The 27,475-nt window shown below is 38.0% G+C and overlaps 2 protein-coding genes and 1 non-coding gene across 3 annotated transcripts in view; 2 read left to right on the top strand and 1 right to left on the bottom strand.

The window, feature by feature from the left end:
* The window catches only part of SHC4 (SHC adaptor protein 4), a 127,925-nt gene that overhangs the window by 61,577 nt on the left and 38,873 nt on the right, over positions 1–27,475 (top strand). Inside the window, exons 3-6 of the mRNA XM_025998674.2 lie at positions 6,294–6,357; positions 9,529–9,648; positions 20,430–20,483; positions 25,522–25,573. Coding sequence (XP_025854459.1) covers positions 6,294–6,357; positions 9,529–9,648; positions 20,430–20,483; positions 25,522–25,573 — 290 coding nt within the window. The remainder of the gene's footprint in view (positions 1–6,293; positions 6,358–9,528; positions 9,649–20,429; positions 20,484–25,521; positions 25,574–27,475) is intronic.
* LOC112920105 (U6 spliceosomal RNA) lies at positions 7,985–8,089 on the top strand. Its single transcript, XR_003235026.1, has one exon. It is a non-coding gene; the product is annotated as a U6 spliceosomal RNA (small nuclear RNA).
* Positions 14,949–16,863, bottom strand: EID1 (EP300 interacting inhibitor of differentiation 1). Its single transcript, XM_025998675.2, has one exon. It carries the CDS (start codon positions 16,614–16,616, stop codon positions 16,041–16,043), a length of 576 nt encoding a protein of 191 aa, XP_025854460.2. The 5' UTR covers positions 16,617–16,863; the 3' UTR covers positions 14,949–16,040.

The raw sequence follows: 27,475 nt of genomic DNA, 5'->3' as shown, positions 1-27,475 counted from the left end.
CTGTTTCTTGGTTTGTCTTTTTCCCTTTGCTTATTTTGTTTCTTAAATTCCACATATGACTGAAATCATATAGTATTTGTCTTTCTCTGACTGACTTATTTCACTTAGCATAATCTCTAGCTCCATCCATGTCATTGCGAATGTCAAGATCTCATTCTTTTTGTGGCTGAATAATATTTCATTATATATATAACTTCCACATCTTCTTTATATATTCATCAGGCAATGGACACTTGGGCTGCTTCCATATTTTGGCTATTTTAAATAATGCCACAGTAAACATAGGGGTACATGTATCCTTTGAATTATTATTTTTGTATCCTTTGGGTAAATACCTCCTAGTGCAATTGCTGGATCATAAGGTAGTTCCATTTTTAACTTTTGGAGGAGCCTCTATACTGTTTTCCACAATGGCTACACCGGTTCAGTTCGCATTCCCATCAACAGTGCACAAGGGTTCCTTTTTCTCAACAGCCTCATCAACACCTGTTGTTTCTTGTGTTGTTGATTGTAGGGGTTTGTTTTCCTTTCTCTTTTTTGATAGTTCATTATTAGTACATAGAAATGCAACAGATTTCTATATATTAATTTTGTATCCTACAACTTTACTGAATTAATTTATTAATCCTAACATTTTCTTGGTGGAGTCTTTAGGGTTTTCTATGTAGTATCATGTCATCTATAAATAGTGATAGTTTTACTTCTTCCTTTCCAGTTTAGATGCCTTTTATTTCTTTTTTTATTATTATCTTTTGCCTAATTGCTCTGTCTGGGACTTCCAGTACTATCTTGAATAAAAGTGGGGAGAGAGGGCATCCTTGTCTTGTTCCTGATCTTAGAAGAAAAGTTTTCATATTTTCACCACTGAGGATGATATTAGCTGTGGGTTTGTCATATATGGCCTTTATTATGTTAAGGTATATTTTCTCTATACCCAATTTGTTGACAGTTTTTAAAATCATAAATGGGCGTTAAATTTTGTGAAATACTTTTTTTTTTGCATCTATTGAGATAATATGGTTTCTATCCTTCATTTTGTTAATGTGGAGTGTCATGTTGATTGCAGATGTTGAACCATCTTTACATCCTGGAGTAGATCTCACTTGATCATGATATATGATCCTTTAAATGTATTGTTGAATTGGCTTGCTAATGTTTTTTTAACAAGGATTTTTACATCGATGTTCATCAAGGATACTGGCCTCTGATTTTCCTTTTTTGTGGTGTCCCAGACTTTAAAATTTAGAGTGAGTATACCCATGCATACATGAGAATGTTTGCCCACATGGGCATACAGCTGGGCTCTGGATGCTCTTTTTTTCCATGAGGAGAGAACAGCCAGTGTAGAGAATGTAGTGTCTGGGAAAGGGCAGGGGTCATCCATTTGAGATTTTTCTGGAATTGATCCCTGCCACTCTGCCTTATTCTCTTGCTAGTTTACTCCAGACACATTAGAGTAAGGATTAGGCAAAAAGGAAACCTTCATTTGTTGGGGAGAGTGGACAAGGGAAGGTCTGATATTCTTTTCCTGGTCCTGAGAGTGTGAGATGCCTTCCTTTCCATGCACCTACCAGTATGGTCACAGAATGAGTGTAGGTTTTGAATTCAGACCTGGATTTGTATTATGCTCCTCCCACCATCTGCATTATTTGGAAGCAGTTATTTAAATTCTTTGAACTTTAGTTTCCACATTTGTAAAGTGGGTATAAAATAGCTATCTTGAAATGATATTGTTTATTTTTTAAAATTTATTAGACATCTGGTTTATTTAAACATGACACCTACTGAAGACAGAGTTAACAGAGCTCATGGAGTAGGGGGAAAAACCCTATCCAGCACTGCTTCACTGCAGATTTCCTGGGGACAAAATTTATGCATTCTGTACTATAGTCTCACCCTAAAGCATCCACATGTGCTTGATATTGACTTGAATAGGAGATGAGAAACTTTCTCTACACTCAACTCAGCAAGGACATTAGTGATGAAACTTTGAGAAACATTCTTAGGCACAAGAAATAGCACTGCCTGTAGTGAGAATCTTTGATAATCAAAAGAATGTCACTAAATATAATCTTACAAATAAGCAGGAAAATACACTTTTGCCAATGGACTGTTTTACGTATCAGGAAAAAGGTCACAATGAGATTTCTATGAAATTAAAACACTAATTGTTATACTCAACTTCTAATCTATTCTGAAGTTATTTTGTGGAATTAAAACTCAGAGAAAAAGAAAACTGATTTAACCTAAATGGAACTTAGGGGAGAAATGCAGGACTAATATGGAATAGTAGCTGTACTTCTTTGATTACACATTTAAAAAATATCAAACATTGTCAGCCAAATTTCATTAAAGCATCAGATCACCATTATAATTCAAGAACCAAGTCTAAATATGTACTTGGCAATAAAGCACATTTGAGTACGGAGTGAAAAAGTTTTCTCCAAAACCACCAAATGTATCCTCTCCAAATACCCAAATGATCCACTTCTGCAGCTCTTTTGTCGAGTGGAATCATAAAGAACTAAAGATTTAAATGACATTGTTTTTTTTTTTAAAGATTTTATTTATTTATTCATGAGAGACACACAGAGAGAGATAGAGACAGGGAGACAGAGACATATGCAGAGGGAGAAGCAGGCTCCATGCAAGGAGCCCGACGTGGGACTCGATTCCGGGACTCAGAGATCATCCCCTCAGCCAAAGTCAGAGGCTCAACCGCTAAGCCACCTAGGTGTCCCTTAAATGACATTGTTAAGAATAAATGAGATGATGTACATAAGGTACTTAGTACTGGGCCTGGCCATCTAAATAGGAGCCATTCCTTTTAAAACCCAGGCTCCCTTAAGGAGGGAACATGATGAAATGAGCACTGGGTGTTACAGTGTATGTTGGCAAATTAAATTTAAATTAAAACAACAACAACAACAACAAAAACAAATCCAGGCTCCCTGCAGTGGCATTGTGTATTATTCTAAAGGTAGGGATTTCTATTTTGAAAGTGTTGCTAAATCGATAAAGATTTTTCTTATGAAACTTTGGGGAAATAAAATAAGCAAGTCTACCAAATGAACTGAAAAAATAAATCTGGATTTAGCAGCCATAAAGATGGGAAGAGTTAAAGGCTAAGGTGAGGTGAGAAAAAGATACAAATAAAGAAAATCATTTATTATCTGTAACATGAACATTGCCACATTTCTCTGTGGGTGTTGACAAAAAGAGAGAAAGCTGTATCCCTCCCTCACTGGGACATCTTTGACATGCCCTCACATTTTCATAGCAGATAAGCAAAACTCTTGCTGAAGAACTTACTTTGCATTCTTTTAATATTTTAAAAGATTTCTTATTCAGTCAACTGCACAGTGAAGGGAAAACATTATTTAGAGCTAAATATTGATAGAATAAAAATAGAGAACAAACCACACACAAAAAACACACAAACCAAGTCATTGTTTATAAGCTCTTTGTAAAAAAAAAACCAAAAAACAAAAAACAAAACAAAAAAAAAACCTCTTTGTATATCACTATTTATTGACAATTAATTTTATGTAGCTGCTACCAAGGTGTGTATACCATTCCAAGTTCTACTTTTCCACCTACTCATTTATATAGACCCTTATTTCTATAGTCTTCATACTTAACATTCCAAGTGGAAATACTTATATGATACATTTTATGCCTATATCACAAGCTATGGAGTTGGTTTTTTTACTCTAAAATGTTTATTCTACTACATACTCAATGCTATTTCAATACAAAATCTCCTCATTTTGTCAAAAGCCCTGACAAAGGTGAAGAGATTTATCGTCTTTCACCAAATCACTCTCTAGGAAAACAGTATAAATGCTAATCAGGCCCCCAGGAATGGATAAGTACGTCTGAAGTGGACTCTTTCCCATCTTCCCCAACAGTGCCTTTGTAATTTTTTTTTTTTTTGCTTACTTAATGTGAGTAAAGTGAGTGTCTCATAGTTGTTTTAATTTTCAATTTTAAAATTATAATGAATGTGAACATTTTCCTGTTTTTAAAAACTGAACTATTTCTATCTCTTTTGTATGAATTATCTAATCCGGGGGTTGGCAAACTATGGCCCTTCAGCTAAATATAGCCAGCTGCCTGCTTTTGGAAATAGAGTTTTATTGGAACATAGCCATGCTCATTTGTTTGCATATTGTCTAATGCTGCTTTTGAGTTATAATGGCAGAGTTGAGTAGTTGTAACAGAGGAAAGTCTAAAATATTTATCGCCCTTTACAGAAAAAGTTTTCAGTCTAATCCTATCTCTGAGCTTTTATCCACTCTTGTTCTTCCAGCAATATCAAAGTACTTGTAGTTCCCCTCAGATAATGATAATTTATATTTTCCTGTCTTTACGCATGCTCCTCCTTCTGTCTGGAATTTCCAAACTCCACTCTGCCAGGAAGCTTCATCCTTCCAAACGGTCCTCGAGAGGTACTCATGCTATAAAGCACTCCCTTTAATTCCCATTTACAACTTTACTTTTTGCTGGACGATATTGCCTGTTGAGAATAAAAAAAAAAAAAACAATGCCTGAGAAAGCACTTTGTAAAACTACAAGGTGCTATAAAAAAGTAACAACTAATAATAACTGTTGTTATACTTGGCAGCATCAATGCCCACCTTTGTTTCTACTTTTATTTCAAACCATTTACAAGGGGCTTTTTTAGACAAAAGCACCCCAGTTTGCTCTCATGGAGTAAAGGATCTGATAATACCTTTTATATAATCCCTCTTTATTAGCTATCAACAACATAGGTGCTTGAACTAGCTATTTTGGCAACGCCAGAGGCTAATTCAGATTTATTATTATGTGTCTCATCAATTCTTGAATAATCATTAAGATGACTCAAACATTAATCAACCAACCAAATAGCCAAACTCTCTGAGCAGTCCTGTTTCATCCAGAGAACAAAGGTTGGAATCCAACAGAAACTATAAATATAAAATCCTGAGAAAATATGCCAAACCAAAAAGCCATTCTGTGTTTTGGTTACAGGTAATTATGCAAAAATCAGACAATAGAATACATTGGAGAAGAGTTTCATATACCGGAAAAAAAAAAAAAAAGGACTCTGAACTAAAACTAAAACACACACTATAAATCTAAAACTATGCCCAGAATTTTTGGGAATTCTACTTATCTTTCCAAACTGTCTTCTAGAAGAACACTGAGAATTAAATCTGCAGTAATGCACCTTTATCTATATAGCTGTATCTGTACTATATATAGATGGAGAGATTTCTTTAGTGGGTCTGCATTCCTCTGAATGTTCCTTCCTTCCTTTAGTAATCAAAAATACCTCAAAGAAAATATTTTTCATGAAATATGTATAAAAATTATAATGCAATGCTGCACGTGCGCATATGTGTGTGTACTAATTCAGTTTACTAATTTAAGCAATGATCTCCAGTGAATCCAGGAAAGAGCTTAGAGATGTGCTTTGTGAAATGTTTAATATATGTGTTGAAAGCCACAAGGTTATGGTTCAGATTACACTGAGTGAAAGCTCCGGCTGTTGTGAATGCTGAGTTCCAGAGACAAAAGCTCTTAGTTATAACTGCATTTCTGGAGTGGAGGGCGCCAGTTCATTCACCACTTCCATTAAGGACCAACTTCATATATTCGTGGTGCCTTTCTCTCAGGAAGTACAGTGCAGAGTAAGGGCGAAAAAAATAAATAAATAAAATAAGCAAAGGAGGAAATTTATTATTGATTTTCAGTTCTTCTGCGGAATTATGTGAAAGCTCAATGACTTGTCGCAGTATCTCAGTCAATAAAGCTCCATTTGAGACCACCTTGAAGTTCAATTCTCTCCCCATCCTTTTAAACTTCCCCTACTGTCAGATTCTTTTGTATTTCATTGTCTTTGGTGCTGAGAAACTAGGAAGCTTTTTATTCATAACACCACAGGGAGGATTTTGCTGAAAGTAAAACTGAATTATCCTCAGACAACAAAGTTCTACCCCTCTTTTTTGGCTCAAAATCAAACCTGAAAATCAAGGAAAAAAGAGATCAAGAAGGTGAATAGTAGGACTCCTTATTGTAAAGTGGCTTTGTTGCTCTCCTTTGCTTATTTTTTTGTTGCTGGGTTTCTGGGAGTTTACGGCAGAGGGACAAGGTACAATGCTTTATCCTGTGGGAATAGGGGAAGATAATTTATGTCAGACTCTCCATTATATGTGTGCACATTTTATCTGTAACACTTGCTAGCATTTATTGATCATTCACTGCATGTTAGTATGCTAAGTCTTTCTATGGTTTCTGTTCTGTAGGGAAGCAATAAGTCGCCTGTGTGAAGCCGTCTCTGGGGCAAATGGAGCCATTAAAAAGAGAAAGGTAAATATCAGTGTGGTTTTCTTGTTTTATGTTTTTCTAAACATAAAAGAGAATATCAAAATAGTTGTTAGTTCATTCTACCCAATGAGCTGAAGTCCAGGATGGCCTTTATCAGTTGGCATGACACCAGAAATGCACTGAAAGTTGTTCTTGTCTCTCCAATATTTCTGACTTGCCTGACACTGTCTGAAATGGTGATGCCTTGAGCCACAGAATGAAGAAAGCGCCTGGGTTTCAAGTCAAAAAGTCTGGGTTCCAGTCCTGCGTGTTTACTTACCTTTGAAGTATCTCATCTCTCTCTAAGACCCCATCCTTGTTCCTGTAAAGTTAAGTTGAACCAGATGACCGGTGTGGTTCCTTCCAATTTCATTATTTTATAATGTATCTATTCTGCATTTTAACATTTTAGAATTTTTAGACTCCTTGGCCTATTTTCAAATGGAAATGTGGGTGCTGGTAGAGGTGAGATAATAACCCATGAGTGGAAGGCACTGCTCATGCTTGAAAGAAAACATAAGATTTGGTGTTGCATAGACTTGGATTTAACCCTAGAACATTTATTGCTTTGGAATGTCCAAAGGGGAGGTGCAAAGGGCCTTAAGATAACTATGGATATCATGGAATTATAGGTTGTTTAAGAGAGAAAGAATTTTTAGAGATCTTCCAGTCTAGCCCTCTTATTTTGCCAGCTACTAGACTGGCTCATAGGAGATCTGTCTTGAGTAACTTGGATGATGATGGTAACAGCCAGCTATAGAAGCCAGGTATTTAGATTTCCAGCTTAGTGCTTTATTTTCATACCACCCTGCCTCATTCTTTATTATTCTTCATTATTTTGTATAGGGCTAATCCAGTGTCACCCAGAGTGACTCAGATGAGCCACAAGGCATAGAAAACCACTGATAAGTAGCCTTGAATTCTATTAGAGCTCCCTATTTACTAGTTTCTTTGATGAAACCTATGGCCCCAAAGTAGCCTCTGGCCTCCTCCTGCCTCTGTAATGTCTGCAAATAGGATGCTTTTACTGGATGATCCCAACAAACAGGCTCACTCATTTAAGACTTTCTCATTTCAAAAATGGGGAGCTCATACCCCAAAACAAAATAAAACAAAACAAAGCAGGTTATCATCTTTCCAAAAAAGTACACATGGAAGGAAAAAAAATTCAGTTAATTTCCTTTGATATCTAACATTTATTGCATACTTAATACATTCCAGGAACTCTTCTATGCGCTGTATATTTTTATGCTCTTTTCCCTTCCAATTTAAAAAATTATGGTAAAATATGCATAACATAAAATTTACCATTTTAACCATTTTTAAGTGTACAGCTCAGTGATATTATATACATTCACATTATTGTGCAACCATCGCCACTACCCGTCTCCATAACTCTTTTCATTTTGTAAAACTGAAACTCTATACACATTAAACAATGACTGCACTCCCTGATTTCTCCAGCCCTGACGGCCACCATTCTACTTGCTGTCTCTATGATTTTGACTACTCTAAGTGCCTCACGTAAGTGGAATCATAGTATTTTTTTTTGTGTGACTGGGCTATTCCACTGCACTTAATGTCCTCAAGATTCATCCATGCTGTAGCATGTGTTAGAATTTCCTCCCATGTTCGTTTTGGCAGCACATGTACTAAAATTGGAATGATACGGAGAAGATTAGCATGGCCCCTGCACAAAGATGAGTTGCAAATTCATGAAGCATTCCATATTTTCATAACTGGGTGGTGGGCATTAAAGAGGGCACTTGAAGTAATGAGCACTGGGTGTTGTACACAACTGATGAGTCACTTAATTCTACCTCTGAAACTAATAATACAGTATATGTTAATTAAATTGAATTTAAAGAAAAAAAAAGGAATTTCCTCCCTTTTTAAGAGAATAATATTCCATGGTATGTATGTACCATGCTTTGCTTATCTATTCTTCTGTTGATGGACACTTGGATTGTTTCCATGTTTTAGGTGTTGTGAATAATGCTTCTAGGAACATGGATATATAACTACCTATTCAAGTCCCTGCTTTCAGTTCTTTTGAGTATATAACAAGTGGGAGGATTGCTGGATTATTTGGTAATACTACTTTTAATTTTTTGAGGAACTGGGAACTGCCATACTGTTTTCCATAGCAGTTGTACTATGGTATGCTCCTGCCATTAGTGCACAGGATTTCTATTTCTCCACATCCTTTCCAACATTTGTTATTTTCTATTGTTATTTCTGCTTTTGTTTTCTATTAGTTTTAGTTATCTAGATTTTCTATTTCTTCATCATTAAGTCTTGGTAGGTTTAATGTTTCTAGGAATTTGTTTCATCTAGGTCATTCAGTTTGTTGATATGCAATTGTTCATAGCACTCTTTTATAATCCTTTTTGTTTCTGTTGAGTTGGTAGTTAGATCTCCATCTTACTTTTGTTCCTGATTTTAGTGATTTGGGTCGTCTTTCTTTCTTTCTTTCTTTCTTAGTTCATTTGGCTAAAGATTGGTCAATTTTGTTGATCTTTTAAAGAACTAATTTTTGGTTTCATTGATTTTCTCTATTGTTTTTCTAGTCTCTCTAGTCATTGATCTCTGCTCTAATCTTCCTTGCTTCTACTAGCTTTGGGTTTAGTTTGTTCTTTTTTTTTTTTTTTTTAATTCCTTAAGTTGTAAAGTTAGGTTCTTGAATTGAGAGTTTTCATCCTTTTTAATGTTAGTATTTATAATTATAAATTTTCTCCTTAGCACCACCTTCCCTGTGTCCCATACATTTGGTATGTCTCATAGTACTTTTTTTAATGATCACAAAAAAACCTACACCAGCTCTTTTTTTTTTTTTCTTTTTTGATTCTGGTGTTCAAAGGGACCGGAAAGTTCAGCTAGCCCAAACTCTCACCGGAATTCCTTTTATATAAAGCAGATCCCTTCTCCCAACACTTGGGATGTACGAGAAAGGTTCGAGGGCTCAGATTTCACTACTTATTAAAGAATTTGCTTCATTCCGTTTTTAAAAACTGTTCATTAAAAAAATAGCATTCCGTCTCATTTAATTTGTTTAAAGTAAAGTAAAATAGAGAGGAAGAGCATGTGTTTTGACCCATTTTTAACACATAAAAACATTCATATTATTTTGTAACAAAACCCTTAACTTAGAGTGTTGTTTTGCTATTTTTAAAGCCTCCAGTTAAGTTCCTATCAACAGTTCTTGGCAAAAGTAATCTTCAGTTTTCGGGAATGAATATTAAACTGACCATCTCAACATGCAGCCTCACATTGATGAATATTGACAACCAACAGGTAAGATCACGAATGTCATTTATAGTTTAACATATCATGTTTTTTCTAGAAGAGTCTGGGCACAATAAAGAAAATAAAATTTCAGACAGAGTGTGCCTAAAATTTAATAAGGCACAAGGGGAAAAAAATCTGCCAAGGATTTATGCATGACAATAATTAGAACGACAGTATTATTAACCCGTCATGGCATTTAACTGCTTGCATACTTGCCCCTACCTAATTGGCTTTGTAATAGGAACTAAGGTGCAAATAACATTGTAAATACCATTTGGCAAGTTGTTTATTACTGTCCATCAGTGCTCCCCAAAGGGAAAGCAATTCCATTTTCAGAACTAACAGACTGTGTTGGATGAGGGTGCAAATGAAGGACAGAGGGGCGGGGTGATGTTAGGGTTAATATTCTAGCTAATTGAAATTTAAGCATAAAACATTTTCTTCCAACTCTTAAGGTTGAAATGCTTTGTAAAATGTTATAACATAGGGATCCCTGGGTGGCGCAGCGGTTTGGCGCCTGCCTTTGGCCCAGGGCGCGATCCTGGAGACCCGGGATCGAATCCCACGTCGGGCTCCCAGTGCATGGAGCCTGCTTCTCCCTCTGCCTCTCTCTCTCTCTCTCTCTCTCTCTCTGTGTGTGACTATCATAAATAAATAAAAATTTAAAAAAATAGAAAATAATCTTTATGTTTAAAAAAAAAATGTTATAACATAAACACAGTTTCTTTGATGATTTATGATACCATGGTATATATGCCTGAGTTCTCGTTGTGAACCTTATTTCTCAAAGAACAGCATGGTGGAAGCAAATATAAAAGATATACAGGCCCTGGACTAAATGTGTACCTTATAAACTAGGGCACTGTTTGACTTGCTTTTTATGTTTTAAGCTAAATTCCCTGTATCAGGTTATTTATGTGTGTTAGAGTCTATTTTTGTTCTTGGTCTAATATGTTGTGATTCAAGGTTCTTAATATTTAAGGTTTTCCTCTCTGGATTGTTGTTGATCAAGGACACCTGGAAGATTTAATGTGTAACTGGCTGAGATAAAACACTATGGGGGCTGCCTGGGTGGCTCAGTGGTTGGGCGTCTGCCTTCAGCTTAGGTCGTGATCCTGGGGGTCCTGCGATCAAGTCCCACATCAGGCTCTCCATGGGGAGCCTGCTTCTCCCTCAGCCTATGTCTCTGCCTCTCTCTCTGTGTCTCTCATGAATACAAACAAACAAACAAAACCACTATGGGGCTTTGAGGTCACAGCATAGGTTGAAATCCTGGCTCTGCCACTAACCAGCAATTTACTCTACCACTCAATTTTCCTTGTCAGTGAAATGAGATAATACTACCTATTCACAGAGTTTCTGAGAGAGTGGATTTTTAAAATTATTATTCCTATTTTGTTTTTTTAATTTTTATTTATGTATTTTTTATACATTTATTTTTTATTGGTGTTCAATTTGCCAACATATAGAACAACACCCAGTGGTCATCCCATCAGGTGCCCCCCTCAGTGCCCGTCACCCAGTCACCCCCACCCCCCGCCCACCTCCCTTTCTACCACCCCTAGTTTGTTTCCCAGAGTTAGGAGTCTCTCATGTTCTGTCTCCCTTTCTGATATTTCCCACTCATTTTTTTGAGAGAGTGGATTTACCAGTAGTATATGTCTCATTGGGTTATTTAGGGGATTCAGTAAGATCATCAATGTAAATCACTTAGCACAGTGCCAGTCTCCCAGTACCAACTGTTATTTACTCAACCATTTTTCCTATTTCCTTGAGACATTTTCATAAACTAGTCATAAACAGGGAAAGCATATTTTAAAACATAAAATTATGAAATTTTCAGTAACATATAAGTACAGCTATATACATTTTGACTCTGATATTTTTGCCAAAAAAAATCACTTGCTGTTCTGAGGGCTGCTTTATCTTCTAAGTTCAAAAGCAGAATAAGGGGCAGCCCACGTGGCTCAGTGGTTTAGCGCCACCTTCAGCCCAGGGCCTGATCCTAGAGACGGGGATCGAGTCCCATGTCCAGCTCCCTGCATGGAGCCTGCTTCTCCCTCTGCCTGTGTCTCTCTGCCTGTCTCTCTCTCTCTCTCTGTCATGAATAAGTAAATGAACTCTTTAAAAAAAAAAAAGCAGAATAAAATATATTGCTTACACAGTAGTATAAAACACCATAGAGGAAAATGGTTAATCTGAAATAGTTCAAAACAAATTCGTGTCTAGTTGGGCCCTGATTGGTTATACAAGAGAGGTGGTACCATTGGTATAATGACAGCAGAACATTTGAGGCTGTGCTTTGAAGATGCAAGTCTAGGTGGAAGGTGAAACAATCATTCAGTCTTTCAGATGCTTTGCTCTTAAGACATTTGTAAATGGAAAATTTATTTTTAGTTTTCATCCACGTGCATGGTACCAGGAGTGCTTATTGCCTTAGTATGAGTGAGATTCATTGAGTATAGAAGCACTTGAATTATCTCATAATTTTGAAGGAGAGGAAGAGTAGGCAAATCTACAGCCATCATGGTGACAGCCTTATGTGCAGAATATAACAAGCACTTTAAAAAATGGTACTTTCTATGGAGTGACTGAAGGAATGTGGAATTTAGTAAGAATAGAGTTGTGGTGTGTAAGGGTAGGGGGCATAGTTTATTCTCATTTGTTTCTCTCCTTCTACAATTTTTCCAGGCTACTGCTATTAGAGGGGGGTATTGTGACATGCCCATCATCGTTTTGGCAGAATAGAAGTAGGGACAGTGGGCATGAGTGGCTTCCACTACCAGTAGTTGTAGCAGTGAGTGCCTCTAGAAGTGAGACATCTTTTCTGTATTGGTGGCGTGGAATGGGGTTATGTTCAGCCCACTGCTGGAGTGAAGACTGAAGTTAGGATCTCATTGATCTCAGACCCAGGTGTTGATTTTTAAGAATAATTTTGAATCATTCGGCAGGCCTGGTAGGAATGGCTTGGTGGTGGTGGGGTATAAAAAAAGATGTGTCACTGTGGATGCTTCGACTCAAGAAGCTTTATAAATCCCATCAAAAGGGCATGTAACATGTTCAAGGTATGAAGGCAGCAGAGAATCAACCGTATAGATAGATGTACATGAGAAAATGATCTAGTAATTAAATTCTCCTTAAAGACAGCTACCCTTTGAAGTTCTAAGATAAATACCAGGAAATACTAATGCCTCCCCTCATGCTTCTAAGATATATTTTGGACTGAAAACATAAACAGTTTCAAGTTAATAGATACATTCATAGATGACAGAGTATTTATGGGTCAGTTCGCATTCATCTTCAGCCACTGAAAACAACTTCAAGAATATAACCATTCACAGAAATGGTCTTTCAGATCATTCCCAGAAAATGTCCTTTCGAAAGAACTTCAGAGGCAGAGAATGAAATTATATTAAACATATAATGATTGCAATTTTTAAAATTTACCATATTTTGGGATGGAAGATACATTTTGGAAAAGCAAGTTTTAAGGATTTTTATATACTCATTTTAAAAATCCAAGCAGACTTCCTTGATATACTTTAATATGTTAGGGACTTAAGCAAAAATGTCAGTCTCAGTAGCTCCTCCTCCCACTATTCTTTACTCATATCTACAATCCTACTACCAAGTCTAAGAGGTGGTAAAATTTTACCGAGAAGGGTAATAAAGAGATAAAGAAAGTAAAATAGGCAGAAAATGGAGACATTTTTTAGTCTTTATGAAGAGAGGCAACTTCAAATATATAGAGGCCAGACAGGTAATGCTAACTGTCCAGGTGCAAGAAAAACAATGGTGCAAGCATAATGATATACGGTGAGTGCCACTTGGCTTCCACGTTGGGGAGACAACACTGGGAAACATGGCAGTACAATACCTTCTCTATATAAAGGGGAATTGGATGCTTTTTCCCACATAACTATAGGTCAAGGGCTGCCAGATCTTCAACTTTTGGGGGAAAAAAATGGAAATCTGGGAGTTTTGCTGTCTCTGGATTATGAGATGTTGCTCTTTAATTAAAAATGAAAATTTCAAGCATGAGTTAAACAAAATAGATGTGTCCTTAGGGCAGCCAGGGTAAGACAGTCTGCTCTAATAAAAATGTATATGAAAAGATCCAGAAAACTATGCCCCATCACCCCACATACTCATAAGCTTTTTAAGGTTTCCTTTCCCCTGTTCACAAAGTAAGGACCAGAATCTCTCTAGAACTCTGTTCTTTAGTTCCCATTAACCCAGATTTGAACTAGGTCACCTCATTCCAGTGTTAGCTTTAACCTTTAAAAGAAACACAAGCGATTTTATGCTTCTAAAAGGGGTGTTAAAATGTTATTATTTTCTATCTTTAGTAAATACAAACAAGTATTAATTTCAGTGGTCTCTCAGATTACTGCCTATTTTTCTAAGACCTACCATCAGAGGGGTCCACTGTGGAGTCTAGGTCCTTCTCAAAATGAGCCTTCAAACCCAACAGGGAGTAGTTTTCTTTTCCTCTCCTCTTGCTCCCTACTCAGTCCCAGAGACGAACCTAATCACAATTCCTGGTTGGAAGATCAGTTTTTTTCCTGACACCTCTATCTGGAAGTACATGCTACTGGTTAGTTATGTGTGTGTTGGCATCCTTTGCCCCACTCCCACATTCAGTTAATTCACATCATAGAAGCAATAATCAGACTCATCTAGCTGCAGCTACTAGCTGTTTGAAAATGCAATGAAAGTAAGGCATCGGAGAGGCAGATTAGGATGGTAAGTGCTAACATCTCGCTTATTATTGTCCCATCTACCTATCCTCCTCCTCACCAAGCTAGTGTTTCAGTAACTATGGTCACCCTCGCCAGTCCTCTACTTTATGGAAAAGGACCCTCCCACCCCCATAAGAGGCAAGATGACTGTAACTGAGGCTGAGCTGTGGTATTGTACTGGATGTGTCCTTTAGTGCCATAAGGAGCAGGAACATCCAGTACCTTTTTATTGATCATCAGACCTACTAATATACTGTTTTACTGGGCACAGCTTTCTGACAGAATCACTACTATTCTTATACAACTTCAGAACCTTAATAACCACAGCAACATGCTAATAGGACAGGTTTTCTCAGGCTGGCAAGTTCTTTCATAGGAATTTGCCAAGTTTAATATCCACAAGTTAATTTATAAATCAGTTATTTGAAGCTGGAGCACTTTCCCATATAGTGGTTAAATTTGAATCATAAAGTGGTTTCAATGATAAGATAAAATAGCACAATACAATAAAATATAGTGTTTAGATAAAGTATGGGAACAATATTCTTGGCCAAACAAACAAAATACACAGAACAAGAAATTTTATTATCTCGAATGCTGGTGCATAACCAATGACAAGCGTAATTAGAGGAGGAGACAGAGGGAAACTTCAGATACTGAGGTGGATTTCTGGGCAGGTTTTAAAACCTTTAAGGGTTGAGGGCATAATTGTTCAGTCTTTCTTTTTGGCTGTAGGGCTTTCCTTTTACTTGACATTTTCACTTTAACAGTTCTTATATTATGAAGTTCAACCAAAGTCCTTCACCTGTAAGTTAAATGAAAAACAGAGAGCAAGTAAAACAACTTCTCTAGTATGTAAGAGTATCAGAAATAATCTGTTCTTTCACATACATTTTAATGTCTAACTTTGAAATTACGGACGTCTTAATTTTTGAGTTTTAAAAATGGCAAGACAAATTTTCTTGAATTATAGATCATAGTAGCTTTATAAATGATCAAGATACATGTACAAACAAAATTTCAGATGCTCTTGAAAACATTTTGAGATAGATCACACATGATACATATTTCTTCTTGGGCTTATCTTTTTGGGAGAGTGAAGAATACCCTTTTTTTTTTTTTTTTACACTAACAATTTAGCCTTTAAACACTGGCTTGGACAGACCACAAAGTGGAACCTCCAGAGTTCTCTCAGTAGGCTTTCAGTCCAAACGATTCAGACATCTTGTGTCCTAAATTGGATGTTACTACTTTTTCTCACGTAATTGGTATCAGTGGGGGTCTTGTACTGGCAGTTTGTCTTGGTCATAACTTATTCTTGCAAAACCATTCCTTATAGTGAAATATGAAAGGTTATTTTCCCCAATGCAAGGAAAATAACCGGGATCAGTAACAAAGTCTAAGCGGCAGGTGTTTCAGGAACATTCTTGAAAACAGATTTCCACAGTCCTGGTAGGTTTCTTCTTCGTCTCCAACAATGCTTTCCTAAGAGCGCAGTCACTGCCCTATTCTACTCTGCACAACAACAACAACAATTTTCTTTGAAGATCGACTTTTTTCCTTGGCACCGTTACTATCTATCTGGAATGAGCCCAAAAGACCGTGGAATGTCGGGTCTCTCCTCAAGTAGCTTCCTCCTCTTTGAACAGCATGGAATCACTCTCTGTCAATAATCTCATCACAGCCGAGTTCTTCGGTCAGGCGATTGACAACCATAAGTGAAAAAAGCTCTTCGATAAAAGCCAACTGATCGAACGGGGTCTTCTCGTAATGCATTTGAAACCCGCCATCCAGGGCTGCTTCTCTGGCTCTGGATGTTCTCAGAAACATCTTGTTGGCTTCCTCCAGCGCCGCGGATACTCTGTAGCCGGCACCACTCAGTTGCTCCTCTTCCGGATAATCGTAGTCGTCCTCCCAGTCATCAAACTCCTCACCCTCGTCCTCGCTCTCGAAGTCAGGGCCGGCGAGCTGGCCCGGCTGCTCCCCCGGGCTGGGCCGGTGAGCAAGGCCTCGTTCCCCCTGCGGCTCCGCCATTGGCTGGGCCGCCTCCTCCTCCATTGGGCCTTCCTCCTCCAGCTGCGGCTGGGCCCCGTGGCGGGAGGGGTTCGGGGAGGGCTCCCGGCTCCCGCCGCCTACCTCCATCTGCGGAAGGTCACCCTCGCCGGGCATCACATCCATCTGCAGGTCATTGCTCTCTTCATACAGCTCGGACAGCTCGCTCATCTCCGACATCGTACTCGCGGCGCAACCTCTAGCCAGGCGTCCCTGCAGACGGAGCTACGCGGCCGGGCGCTTCTGCGCGTGCGCCAACGCCGCGCGCCTGCGTGACCCCGTGCGTCTGCGCGACCCCAGACGCCGCCTCCCGGGGGCCCGTGGGGCGGGGCGTGCTGACTCCTGCGGCGGGAGGGGCTCCCGTTGGCCGTGCGTTCCTACTGCTTAGCTAGGCCCTGCGTTTAGGAGAGTCGCCTTCGCCTTATCCTCGCTTTGCTTAACCGTCCCGCTCCTTACGGTGCTGTAAACTTGGAGATACTTTACGTGGCCTCTGTTACGACGTTTCAGCCTCCCCCCTGCCCCCTCCCCCTCTCTCCCCCTCCTTCCCCCTCCCTCCTTCTTCCTCCCCCTCTATCCCTCTCCCTCCCCCTCTCCCCTTTCCTCTCCCCCTCTCTCCTCCTCCCTCCCTCCTTCCCCCTCCCCATCCCTCCTCCCCCTCCCCATCCCTCCTCCCCCTCCCCATCCCTCCACCCCCTCCCCCTCCCTCCTCCCCCCTCCCCATCCTTCCTCCCCCCTCCCCATCCCTCCTCCCCTTCCCTCCCCTAGACCCTCGCATCTGCACCTGTCGTCTGTGCGCAGGGCTCCCGCATCCACACCGCTAAATCACAGTGTTCTCAACCACAGACCAACATACTATGAACTGATCCATTCAGCTCTACTTCTGTTTCCCCCATTTTTAAAAAAAAAAAATTAAATTCACAAACATATTATCTATCTTCTTAGCTACCCGCTGAAGCAGTACTTGACTCTATTTCCACAGGAGGTTAACTGTCGTCAGTTTCAGTGTGTATTCTTTAAATCCTTTTCCTTTGCATTTGTCCTTTTCCTTTACAGCCTGTGCAAAAATCTTGTTCTGTGTGTGGGTTTTTTTGTTTTGTTTTGTTTTTGCATGTCTTACGTAACTGTCTTCAGATTACAAAACAAAAAGCCCCTCTGCAATGTCTTGAAGGGTTAGCTTTGTTGGTGTACGCAGATGAGTGGTGGTGGTGGTGGTGGTGGTGGTGGTGTGTGTGTTTATAGCATTTCATTTGTGTAGCTATACGGTTGTTGACCTAACTTTGCACGCAAATTTTCCGATTTTTCAATATTATAAACTATGGGTTTCTCTAGAATAAATAACCTAGAAGTGGGAAGGCATAATTGTGGGGTATGCATACTTTAGTTTTTAATTCATGCTCTCAAACTGCCTCCCAAGATTGCTGTACAAATGTAGCCTGTCCTCGGCAGTGTTTGAGAATATCTGTATCCTTGCCGCACATAGTTTTGTTGAGCAATTTTATCAATTTAATGACATCTTGTTTTATTTTCCATAGCCTTGATTTCTTGGAAATTGGGTATTTTTCAGTGTGCTTATTGAACATTTGTGTTATTTATGAAAATTAACTGCTCTTATGTTTGGTTTATTTCTTTTTCTTATAGACTTGTAGGAATTTCTTACAAACTAAATGAATACTTTGTTTTACATGTTGCAAATAGATTCTCCCTGCCTGTTATTTGTCCTGTTTCAGGGGTCTTTTCTGGTGACAAAAGTTTTAAAATGTGTTTTCCTGTAATCAAATAGAAGGCTTTTAATTTTTTCTGTATGTCTTTTCCTTTCTATCAAGATGGGTTTTCCTACCTCACAGATCACAGCGTAATCTTGTATTTGTCTTCTACTGTTTGAATAGATCTTTTATGGATAAAACATTCACTTATATAAATACTATGAGGACAGGATTTATTTAAATAGTTATTTACATATATACAGCTAATTCATTCAACTCGACTAATTTAATCACTGTCCTTTTGTTGGCTGTTTGGTGCCACATTTATCATAGACTGAAAGACAATGAATGTGTGAGTTTGTTTTTAGACTTTGTATTTAAATAAATTTCTACAATTTTACAATGTGTCTTGCTGATAAGGAAAGTCTTCTCTCTTTGTTCTTTAAAAAATTATCTTAGCTCTTTTTGCACATTTGTTCTTCCATGTGAATTTTAGAAGTAGCTTGAAATGACAGTTGGAAGTTTCATTGGAGTTGCATGGAATTTACAGATTAATTTGGGGGAGAATTGACATCTTTACAATATTGTCTTCTCATCCATAGAAGTGATGTGTATCTTACTGCTTGTTTGTGTCTTATTTATATCCTTCAATGAAATTTTCTAAAAAGCCTTACATGATTTGTACTAGTTTTATAGTGGTACTCTTGTAAAATGTACCCCTTACCCAATACAGTGTATAATTGGCTAGTGCTGCTGTGTTGGAATGACATTGATCTTTGTATATTGATTTATTTTTAGTAATCACTCATAACTGAAATATAAACATAGGAAAGTATGCAAGTTGTAAATGTGCACCTTGGTTATCACAAAACGGACATATTTTTGTAACCACTACCCAGATTGAGAAATACCATTTGCAGAATCCCATAAAACCATTTGCTCTCTCTCTCTTTTTTTTTTTTTTTTGCCCCATTATTACCACCATCCTCATTTCAAACAGAATAAAACATTTTTGCCTGGTTTTGAACTTTATGTAAATTAAACCATGCAGTGTATATTTTTTGTGTCTAGCTTCTTTTGCCCAAGAAATATGTTTTTTCGCTACATAGCAGTCCATTTTTGAATATCACAGTACTCATCATTGGGATTGTTTCCACTTTGGGGATATTACAAAGAAAGAAAAAATTATCTTTCTTGAGAAGTTCTTTGATGCACGTATTTATACAATTCCATTAAAATGCATCTAAGAATAAAATTGTCCATCTTATCAAATCAATAAGCAGAATCCTATGTAGATTAGGTTAAACAATTCTGAAGATGAGATTAGCCAACTGATGCAGTTGATATTTTCAGTGACCCTTCAAAACAGCATGACAGATACGTCTCTATAAATTGGTCATAGGGCAGCCTTGGTGGCCCAGCAGTTTAGCGCCGCCTTCCGCCCAGGGTGTGATCCTGGAGACCCAGGATCGAGTCCCACTCCCTGCATGGAGCCTCCTTCTCCCTCTGCCTGTGTCTCTGCCTTTCTCTCTCTCTGTGTCTCTCATGAATAAATAAATAAAATCTAAATAAATAAATATGTCATTATGCTGTGGTTTCCAAATAAGCAAGTCTAAAATCTCAAATGAAGGAGATGGTCTTCTGACATTAATGCAGTTCACATGGATAACTTCATATTGAGGATCTTAATGTTAGTGCCTTAGTTTGTGTTTGGTGGTGAATGACTGAAATCCAATTCAAGCTAACTTATATAAAAATAAGTAAATATAAAAAATGCATAAAAAGATAAAGAGGGATGGTTAGTTGAAGTGATGGAACAGATGTTACCATCAGATTTTTAAATATTTTTAACTCTCGACTCTGATATTCCCCAGAGGGAAAGCTTTATTTTTCCATTAGGCTTTTCCCACATGGCAGCAAAAGATGGCTCCCAGAAGATTTGGACTTAAACTAAGGCCCTAATGGCAGAGAGAAGTGCAATCCTTCCTGTTGCCCATTTCAGTTCCTCCCCGTGATACTGATTGGCTTTGCTGTATCCAGAGGGGATGGTATTTTCTGATGGGTGAACCCTGGATCACATGTCCAGCCATAAGGAGAGTCTCAGTGAGATGGGCATGTCAAACCTACTTGAACCTCAGGAGATTCTTACAGATTATGGATACAGTAGTTTCCAAAGGGATGCTGAGCAGGCAAAAACAAAACATGCAAATGTATGTCCATTACTATTAGATTGTGTGTAACTAGGCATAATTAATCTGCAGCATTATATATGTTTGTTTGTATTTTACAGATTATTGCAAATCATCATATGCAATCTATTTCTTTTGCCTCTGGAGGAGATCCTGTAAGTATGGATTCATAAAAGTTCTTTTTATAATAGTTAAAAGAGCTTCCATGTAAAGCATGTTAGCCATGATGTATCTTTTCCAATGTTTTATTATGATTTGTGAATAGCCATGTACAATACAAAATTTGGTCTTGATAAAATATTTTCTGTTACTGATTTTTTAAAATATTTGGATTCATAGATGAGCTATCAGTATTCCATCGTGTTGTGAGTCATGGAGTTCTCATCTGAGACTCTTCTTGTAGATAATTATCTAAGTCATGAAAAACAAATATGTCATACATGTGTTGCCAGTCCCCTCTCAGCATTTTTCTTAACACAGAGTTCCAGGTAGATCCTATTAAGCAATTGGATTTGTCATGTGAGGGGAAGCCTGGTTGCCATTCTGGCTGTCAACCAAGGCAATTAAGTCTAATCTAAAATGGGCATCCAGGTTTGCAGAGGCTCATGGAAGGAACACTTAGCTGGCAGGAGAGAATTTCAGTTCCTTCCTCCATAGAGGCCATGGGATGCTCATTTCCCATGAACTGTGGGAGACTGAGCAAGTGCTCGCTCTCCCAGCCTACTTTACAGAGTGGAGGGTCATTTCCTGACTCCCTACTCTATCACTTCTGAACCAGATTTAAAGGAGAGATGCAGTGAAGGCTTAGGAAGCCTGTGACTGACCAAGAAACAGATCTGTTTGAACTGAGGGAGTAGAAGGAGGAATTTGCTGCTCCATGACATTGGGATGTTTTTCTTCTCCCTGCAAACATATAGAGGCTAAAAGAGGACCGACTTTGATTTTCATAAGGGTTGAACAGTAGTAAAGTCAAGAAGACGTATGGGGGGGGGGGAAACAAATGTAGGCCTTATTATAATTGACAATGTATTATCTTCTTTTCTGCTGAGCATTTATTATTCAAGACTGTATCCTTCAGAAACGAGGCAATAAAATCCACTATAACAGTTTTTTTTTTCTTCCCTATCCACTACATTTAGTTTCTCACTTCCAACTCAGGAATAAAATGGAGGGTCATAAGTGATAGGACATATAACTCAGAAACCTAAGAGAGAAGTATGGAACCGTAGTAAAAACTAAATCTGGTGGCTGATGTGCCTGCAAAGTTTTGACCTCTATGCTAAATATTTAAAAGGAAAAATTATTGTCTATCCTAAAAGGAAATAATGTTCTGAAGTTACTCTGCTATAATCATTGCTTGCCTTACTGGCATCTAAAGTGAGCAACTTTCTTCACTTGATTGTTGATGTAACTTTTTTATGTCTGAAATATATACTTAAATACTGTTTAATTACCCTATTCTTTAAAACATTTGAATAATAACTTGTCTTCACATTGACTACCAGGGACTCAAAATATTCAAGCATGTCAAACCTAAACACCCTGTCTCTAGAACTTATTTGAAGCATATGGAAGAAAAGCAGTATTTATAGGACTTCAAATCATTGTTTTTTTTATTAGTGGATACTTAATTTTCCCTTTGGGCTTCTCTACTTCCTTATGTTTCAATCTGGGGCATAATTATTTTCAAATGAATATATTAGTTCCATGGTGGTACCATTTAATTAACATGTAAACCAAATTTTAAGAGCTCTACTTCTTCCTCAAGAGATTCCACAGATGCCTAATTGTGGATTCAGTACAAATAGGGGGCATGCAAGGTGCCTAGCAAGTAGCAGTGGCAATGGGGGTCCAGTACTGAACCTGAACTCCCATCCATCCAGCCTTGAAATCTGGCCTTGACAATGACAAAAAGGGATATGTTTGGTAGCAGAGGATTGACTGAATCCAGCCTGAAAAGGCCAGCATTGTCTCTTCTCTTCCTAACCCATTATAGCTCAGTCATCCATAAAGGAACTCCAATACTTTCCTTAAACTATTTAAAGTAATGAGTTCTATAAGTGAAGTGTTAAAAATAATTATAGATGTTTGCCCTAAATTTCTGCTTCAGGTTTCAAGGGTTGCTGTCATTTCAGAACTGATACGCAAATCATCGTTTACCCTAGGCAAGCCCTACATGATGTCTATCATAGTTCTCCAGAATCCTAATTCTTTTTAGATCATCATGACATACCTTTAGTTCTTTAGTACTTTCAACCCACCAAAGCACTGCCTTTATCAAAAACAAATGGTAAAGAATTTGTAATGCTGTGGGGAAGTTTGTACCTAGATTTGAGTGGGACCCCTGTGTTCTCTGTAGCTGGGGCAAAAGTCTGCTCTTCAAATTTAAAACAGAAAACTGGAGTGACCACAGCTTTGGCATTCAGGGTCCCCCAAGTGAAGTGCCAGGCTTTGGAGTCAGGGAGACTTGACTTATTTAACCTCTCCCGGCTTCAGGGTCCTCATCTATGATCCCCCTTGCCTTAAAGCATTGTGAGAATTATGTGAATTGATGCACCTAACCTGCTAGCACCATGCCTAGCACAGTGTGATGGGAGATAGCTATCGCATTATTGCTAGCACATAGCTTTTTTTTTTTTTTAGGATACTCACTGAGATAATTTACAACTTCACAGCTAACTGGCTGCAAGATGCTAAAAGTCTCCGTGGCCCAAAGTAATACCTTTCTTTCAACTGGATTTCTCCCCCAAGTTTAAGAAATACTGGCTACTCTTCCTTACCTCTTGATCTTTGCTCATTCTTACCTTTACTCTTTTGTCAAAGATAATTTACTTGTCTTCCTCCAGTCAGCCCTGAAGATAGTTCTTGGTAATGCTTCTGTATCTATATATACTTTCTCCTTTTTAAAAGTGCCCTAGAAGTATGTCACAAATATATTTTCTTGTATTTTTTTCCACTATTTGTGACATTTAACATTCTTTAGATTCTTCTAGATATTTACAGTTAATAGAATTTTATAACTATAAGACTATTAGATAATGTTTTGAGGATGAGGTCCCACAACCTCTTTCCCATCATCTAATGCATCTGAGAGTGTTGCTGGCATCTTACCATCTCTTCAACTTTATAAATAGCAGCCACGCCCCCAGCACTTGTGGCTTTACTTCTACATTCATATAAAACAAAGCTCATAGATATGACCTTATTTATTTACAAGATGTTTCAACCCTTTTATCTTTTATCAAAAGATAAATTTGTTTAGGTGTTTGTTATTTTTTAAAATAACTGAAGACAAGTTATGCTGACCCTGAGATCTGCTTCCTGTGTGTTTCACTGTGGGTTATTAAGTGATTGTCCTTGAGGGTATTACACGCGGGCTTTTATTTCCTGCCAGTTGATTGCATCTTCCCTCTGGAGAGTCGTACTTCTAATCTGCAAATGGCATTGTGTGTATTTTTTTTTCCCTGAGAACTGAGATAACAAAAAGCATCTTTAATTATTAAAATCTTATCACTCATCACTTTACTGTTTTCAGTAAGAGTCAGAATTACCAAGTAGCTTTCTGTTTGTTTTTACAAAGTCAGCAACACATCTTTTTGAACTCCTTAGATTTTTTGTGGGTTCTCTTTTTCAAAAATGATTTTTCCTCTCTAGATATTGATCAAATAAATGTTTTATATTTTTGCTTTGTTATTTAAGTTAACTCGCACTACACAAAAGCAAACTAACAACCACAGAACCCAATGTGTCTCTGTAATTGACTTTTTTCTGACATACATGGTGTCTCTTTGGACAACTGGGAAATCATGGCACCCCTCCTAGTTTATGCCTTTTTTCTAATGGCATAACCCCTGGTATTTCACCTTTCAACACAGGAGACAGTCATGCTCCCTAACCATTTTTTAAGAATGTATGTCCTACAACTCAGAAATTGCACTACTGGATATTTACCCTAAAGATATACATGTAGTGATCCGAAGGGGCAACTGCATCCCAATGTTCATAGCAGCAATGTCCACAATAGCCAAACTATGGGAAGAGCCCAGATGTCCATCAACAGATGAATAAAGGAGATGTTTTATATATACACACACACACGCACACACACACACACACAATGGAATATTATTCAGCCACAAAAAATGAAATATTGTCATTTACAATGACATGGATAGAACTAGAGGATATTATGCTAAGTGAAATAAGTCAATCAGAGAAAGACAATTATCCTATGACCTCAAATTATATGTGGAATTTAAGGAAAAAAAAAACAGAGGATCATAGAGGAAGAGAGGAAAATATAAAACAGGATGAAATCAGAGAGGGAGACAAACCATAAGAGACTCTTAATCATAGGAAACAAACTGAGGGTTGCTGGAGGGGTGGGGAGTGGGGGGATGGGTTAACTGGATGATTGACATTAAGGAGGGCAGGTGATGTAATGAGCACTGGGTGTTAAAAGACTGATGAATCACTGACCTCTCCTCTACCTCTGAAACCAATAATACATTATATGTTAATTAATTGGATTTAAATAAAAATTTTTTAAAAGACAGTAATAGCATAGTATTAAACCAAGCATGGGTCTTTCTAAGTACAGGACCCTGTGTGACTACACAGGTCACATGCCCATGAATCTGGCCCTGCTGCTAACTCAACTTTACCATTCCATTCATAAAGCCAAGGAATTATATTATATATATTTGTCTCTACTATTTGTTTGTTTCCTTTCCACTGTACAGCTGGATATGTATATGGGTGATGGACATTAAGGAGGGCACGTGATGTAATGAGCACTGGGTGTTATATAAAACTGATGAGTCACTGACATCTGCCTCTGAAACAATTACATTATATGTTAATTAGATTTAAGTAAAATTTAAAAAAAAGAACGTATATCTTAACATATTCCCTATCTGGATTCTTTTTTATTCTTAGTGAATAAGTATCACTAAATCTGCCTCTAAATTTTATATTTTCAACTTCTCTCTCCAAGGGGCAGAGGATGTGGACTCCATATTGGCCAAGCTATGCAGTGTGTATTTATGTTCTCTCCTAGCATGCTTTTCTATTCTCTTTAGGCAGAAACATTTGTATTTAAGTCCTCATCTCATTACATGTCCTAAATGTACTCTTATCTTTCAACAGTACAATCCATTCATTTTAAATGCAATCATTTTCCCTCTTTTGTAGGATACTACAGACTATGTTGCCTACGTAGCTAAAGATCCAGTTAATCAACGAGGTATGGAAAGCAACTTCTAGATTTTCTTAAGAGCTGATTTATACCACCTTTAAAAAGTAACAAATAGTTCTTTTCAATATACAGAGTGATGAGGATCACTAGAGTGCTATACTGGGTTCTAGAAATATTATGTGAATTTGAGTTGGAAATAAATAGCCCTGCTAGCAGAATGAAGTAGAAATAAATATACAGTTGGGATTTAAATCCCAGTCATTTGAGGGATACTTATACGAAAAGCTTATTATCTATTTGTATAATTAAAAGAGAAGTTGTTTTGGTTATACTGCAGCTGGCTGCCTCATCTCCAGTGGATGAATGAATTACACAGAAGACCCAAGCCAGTGAGATTATTGGCCTGCATTGGTCTCAGCCTTGGTGTGTATGTGTGTGTTTATGTTCAACACATTTGTGTGTTGAACCTGTGCGTTTGTTCAAAGAATCTGGCATGTTACTTTGAGTGTTTGTCTTCTTCTCATTTTTGGATCTTAGTTTAAATGTCACTTCTTCAGAGAGACTTCTTTGACTGATACCACCTCCTATCTCCAGGAGCATATCCCAACCTGCTGCATCATACTTTATATCTCTTCTTATTAGCACTTAGCCTACATTTTTATTATTTTATTCTCTCATTTGTTGATATGTTTAGTGTCTGTCCTTCCTATTGAAAGCTCCCTGAGGGCAGGAACCTGCTTACCTTATTCACTGTTGTTTCCAAAACACCCATCAAAAAGCCAGGTACAGGGATCCCTGGGTGGCGCAGCGGTTTAGCGCCTGCCTTTGGCCCAGGGCACGATCCTGGAGACCCAGGATCGAATCCCACGTCGGGCTCCCGGTGCATGGAGCCTGCTTCTCCCTCTGCCTGTGTCTCTGCCTCTCTCTCTCTCTGTGTGACTATCATAAATAACTAAAAAATTAAAAAAAAAAGCCAGGTACATAGGTGTTGCAACAAAAATAACTATTTTTGTTGAGTGTCTCAATAAATGGAAGGGTAAGTTGATTGGATTTCCTATCTCAAGATTTAGCAAGGTTGCCTAAGTAAACTCATCTCCCAGTGAAACTTTGGGATAAAGGCCTGAAGTTTCTTAGGTCATTGGACCTCCTTAGACAGACATGGTTTGTGTTGTTTCTCATCCCTGATTCTGGGACATTCAGACTCCTCTTAGGGATAAGTCTCAGGTTGCTTCTTCTCCTTAACTAGAAACTAATTAGGGCAACATCTTCTCCACCCCAGAGATAGAGTTTGCCCCAACACATTTATTAGGTACATGTGAAGTAGAATTTGGAAATTCAAAGAGCTATAAAGACATGTAGAGGACAGATAGGATAGAACTGATAAATAAGGACTTAATCTTTGAGCAAATGGGTGGAGAATGCTGTTTACAAAGCAGAGCTTCAGGAAGATTGATTTAGGAATAGGATGGATTCAGAGAGAACCTTAAGGCAGAGAGATCTGTTTGGAAGCCATTATGATGGTCAAAAAGGAAATGATGAGGACCAGCTGCTAACAAAGGACTTGGGATGTAGTAGATGTTCAGCGAATGCCAAAAGAACATGGTTCTGAGAGATGGAAAAGAAGAAACAGGTGACAAGAACTAAGCAATACTCCATTGAAAGGGATTCACTGTAAATTGTATAATGAATGGATAACCATCAAAGATGAGTAGGAGAGACAGGAACTAGTGAAGGGGAATAAGGGCTTAGGAATGGAAGACAAGAAAAGATACTAGAAAAGAACAACCTCTTTTAATTAAGCCTGTGTTTCCTGAAAGAATAACTGCATGCTATTTTGGGTAAGGCCTCTGAACAACAAAGCCTTTTAACCTGAAAGGAAAAGGTGAAAGGAAGTACAAATAGATCGGGAAGTCTAGATGTTTGGTAACTTTGTCATCAGTCACTGAATAG

This window comes from Vulpes vulpes, chromosome 15 (genome assembly GCF_048418805.1).
Source record: "Vulpes vulpes isolate BD-2025 chromosome 15, VulVul3, whole genome shotgun sequence".
Lineage (NCBI taxonomy): Eukaryota > Metazoa > Chordata > Mammalia > Carnivora > Canidae > Vulpes > Vulpes vulpes.
Note: the sequence above shows the minus strand (reverse complement) of the source record. Positions and strands in the feature narration are given on the sequence as shown.

What these genes read in the sequence shown, in the direction of transcription:
- EID1 (XM_025998675.2), bottom strand. Translation starts at nt 16,616, where the DNA reads ATGTCGGAGATGAGCGAGCTGTCCGAGCTGTATGAAGAGAGCAATGAC.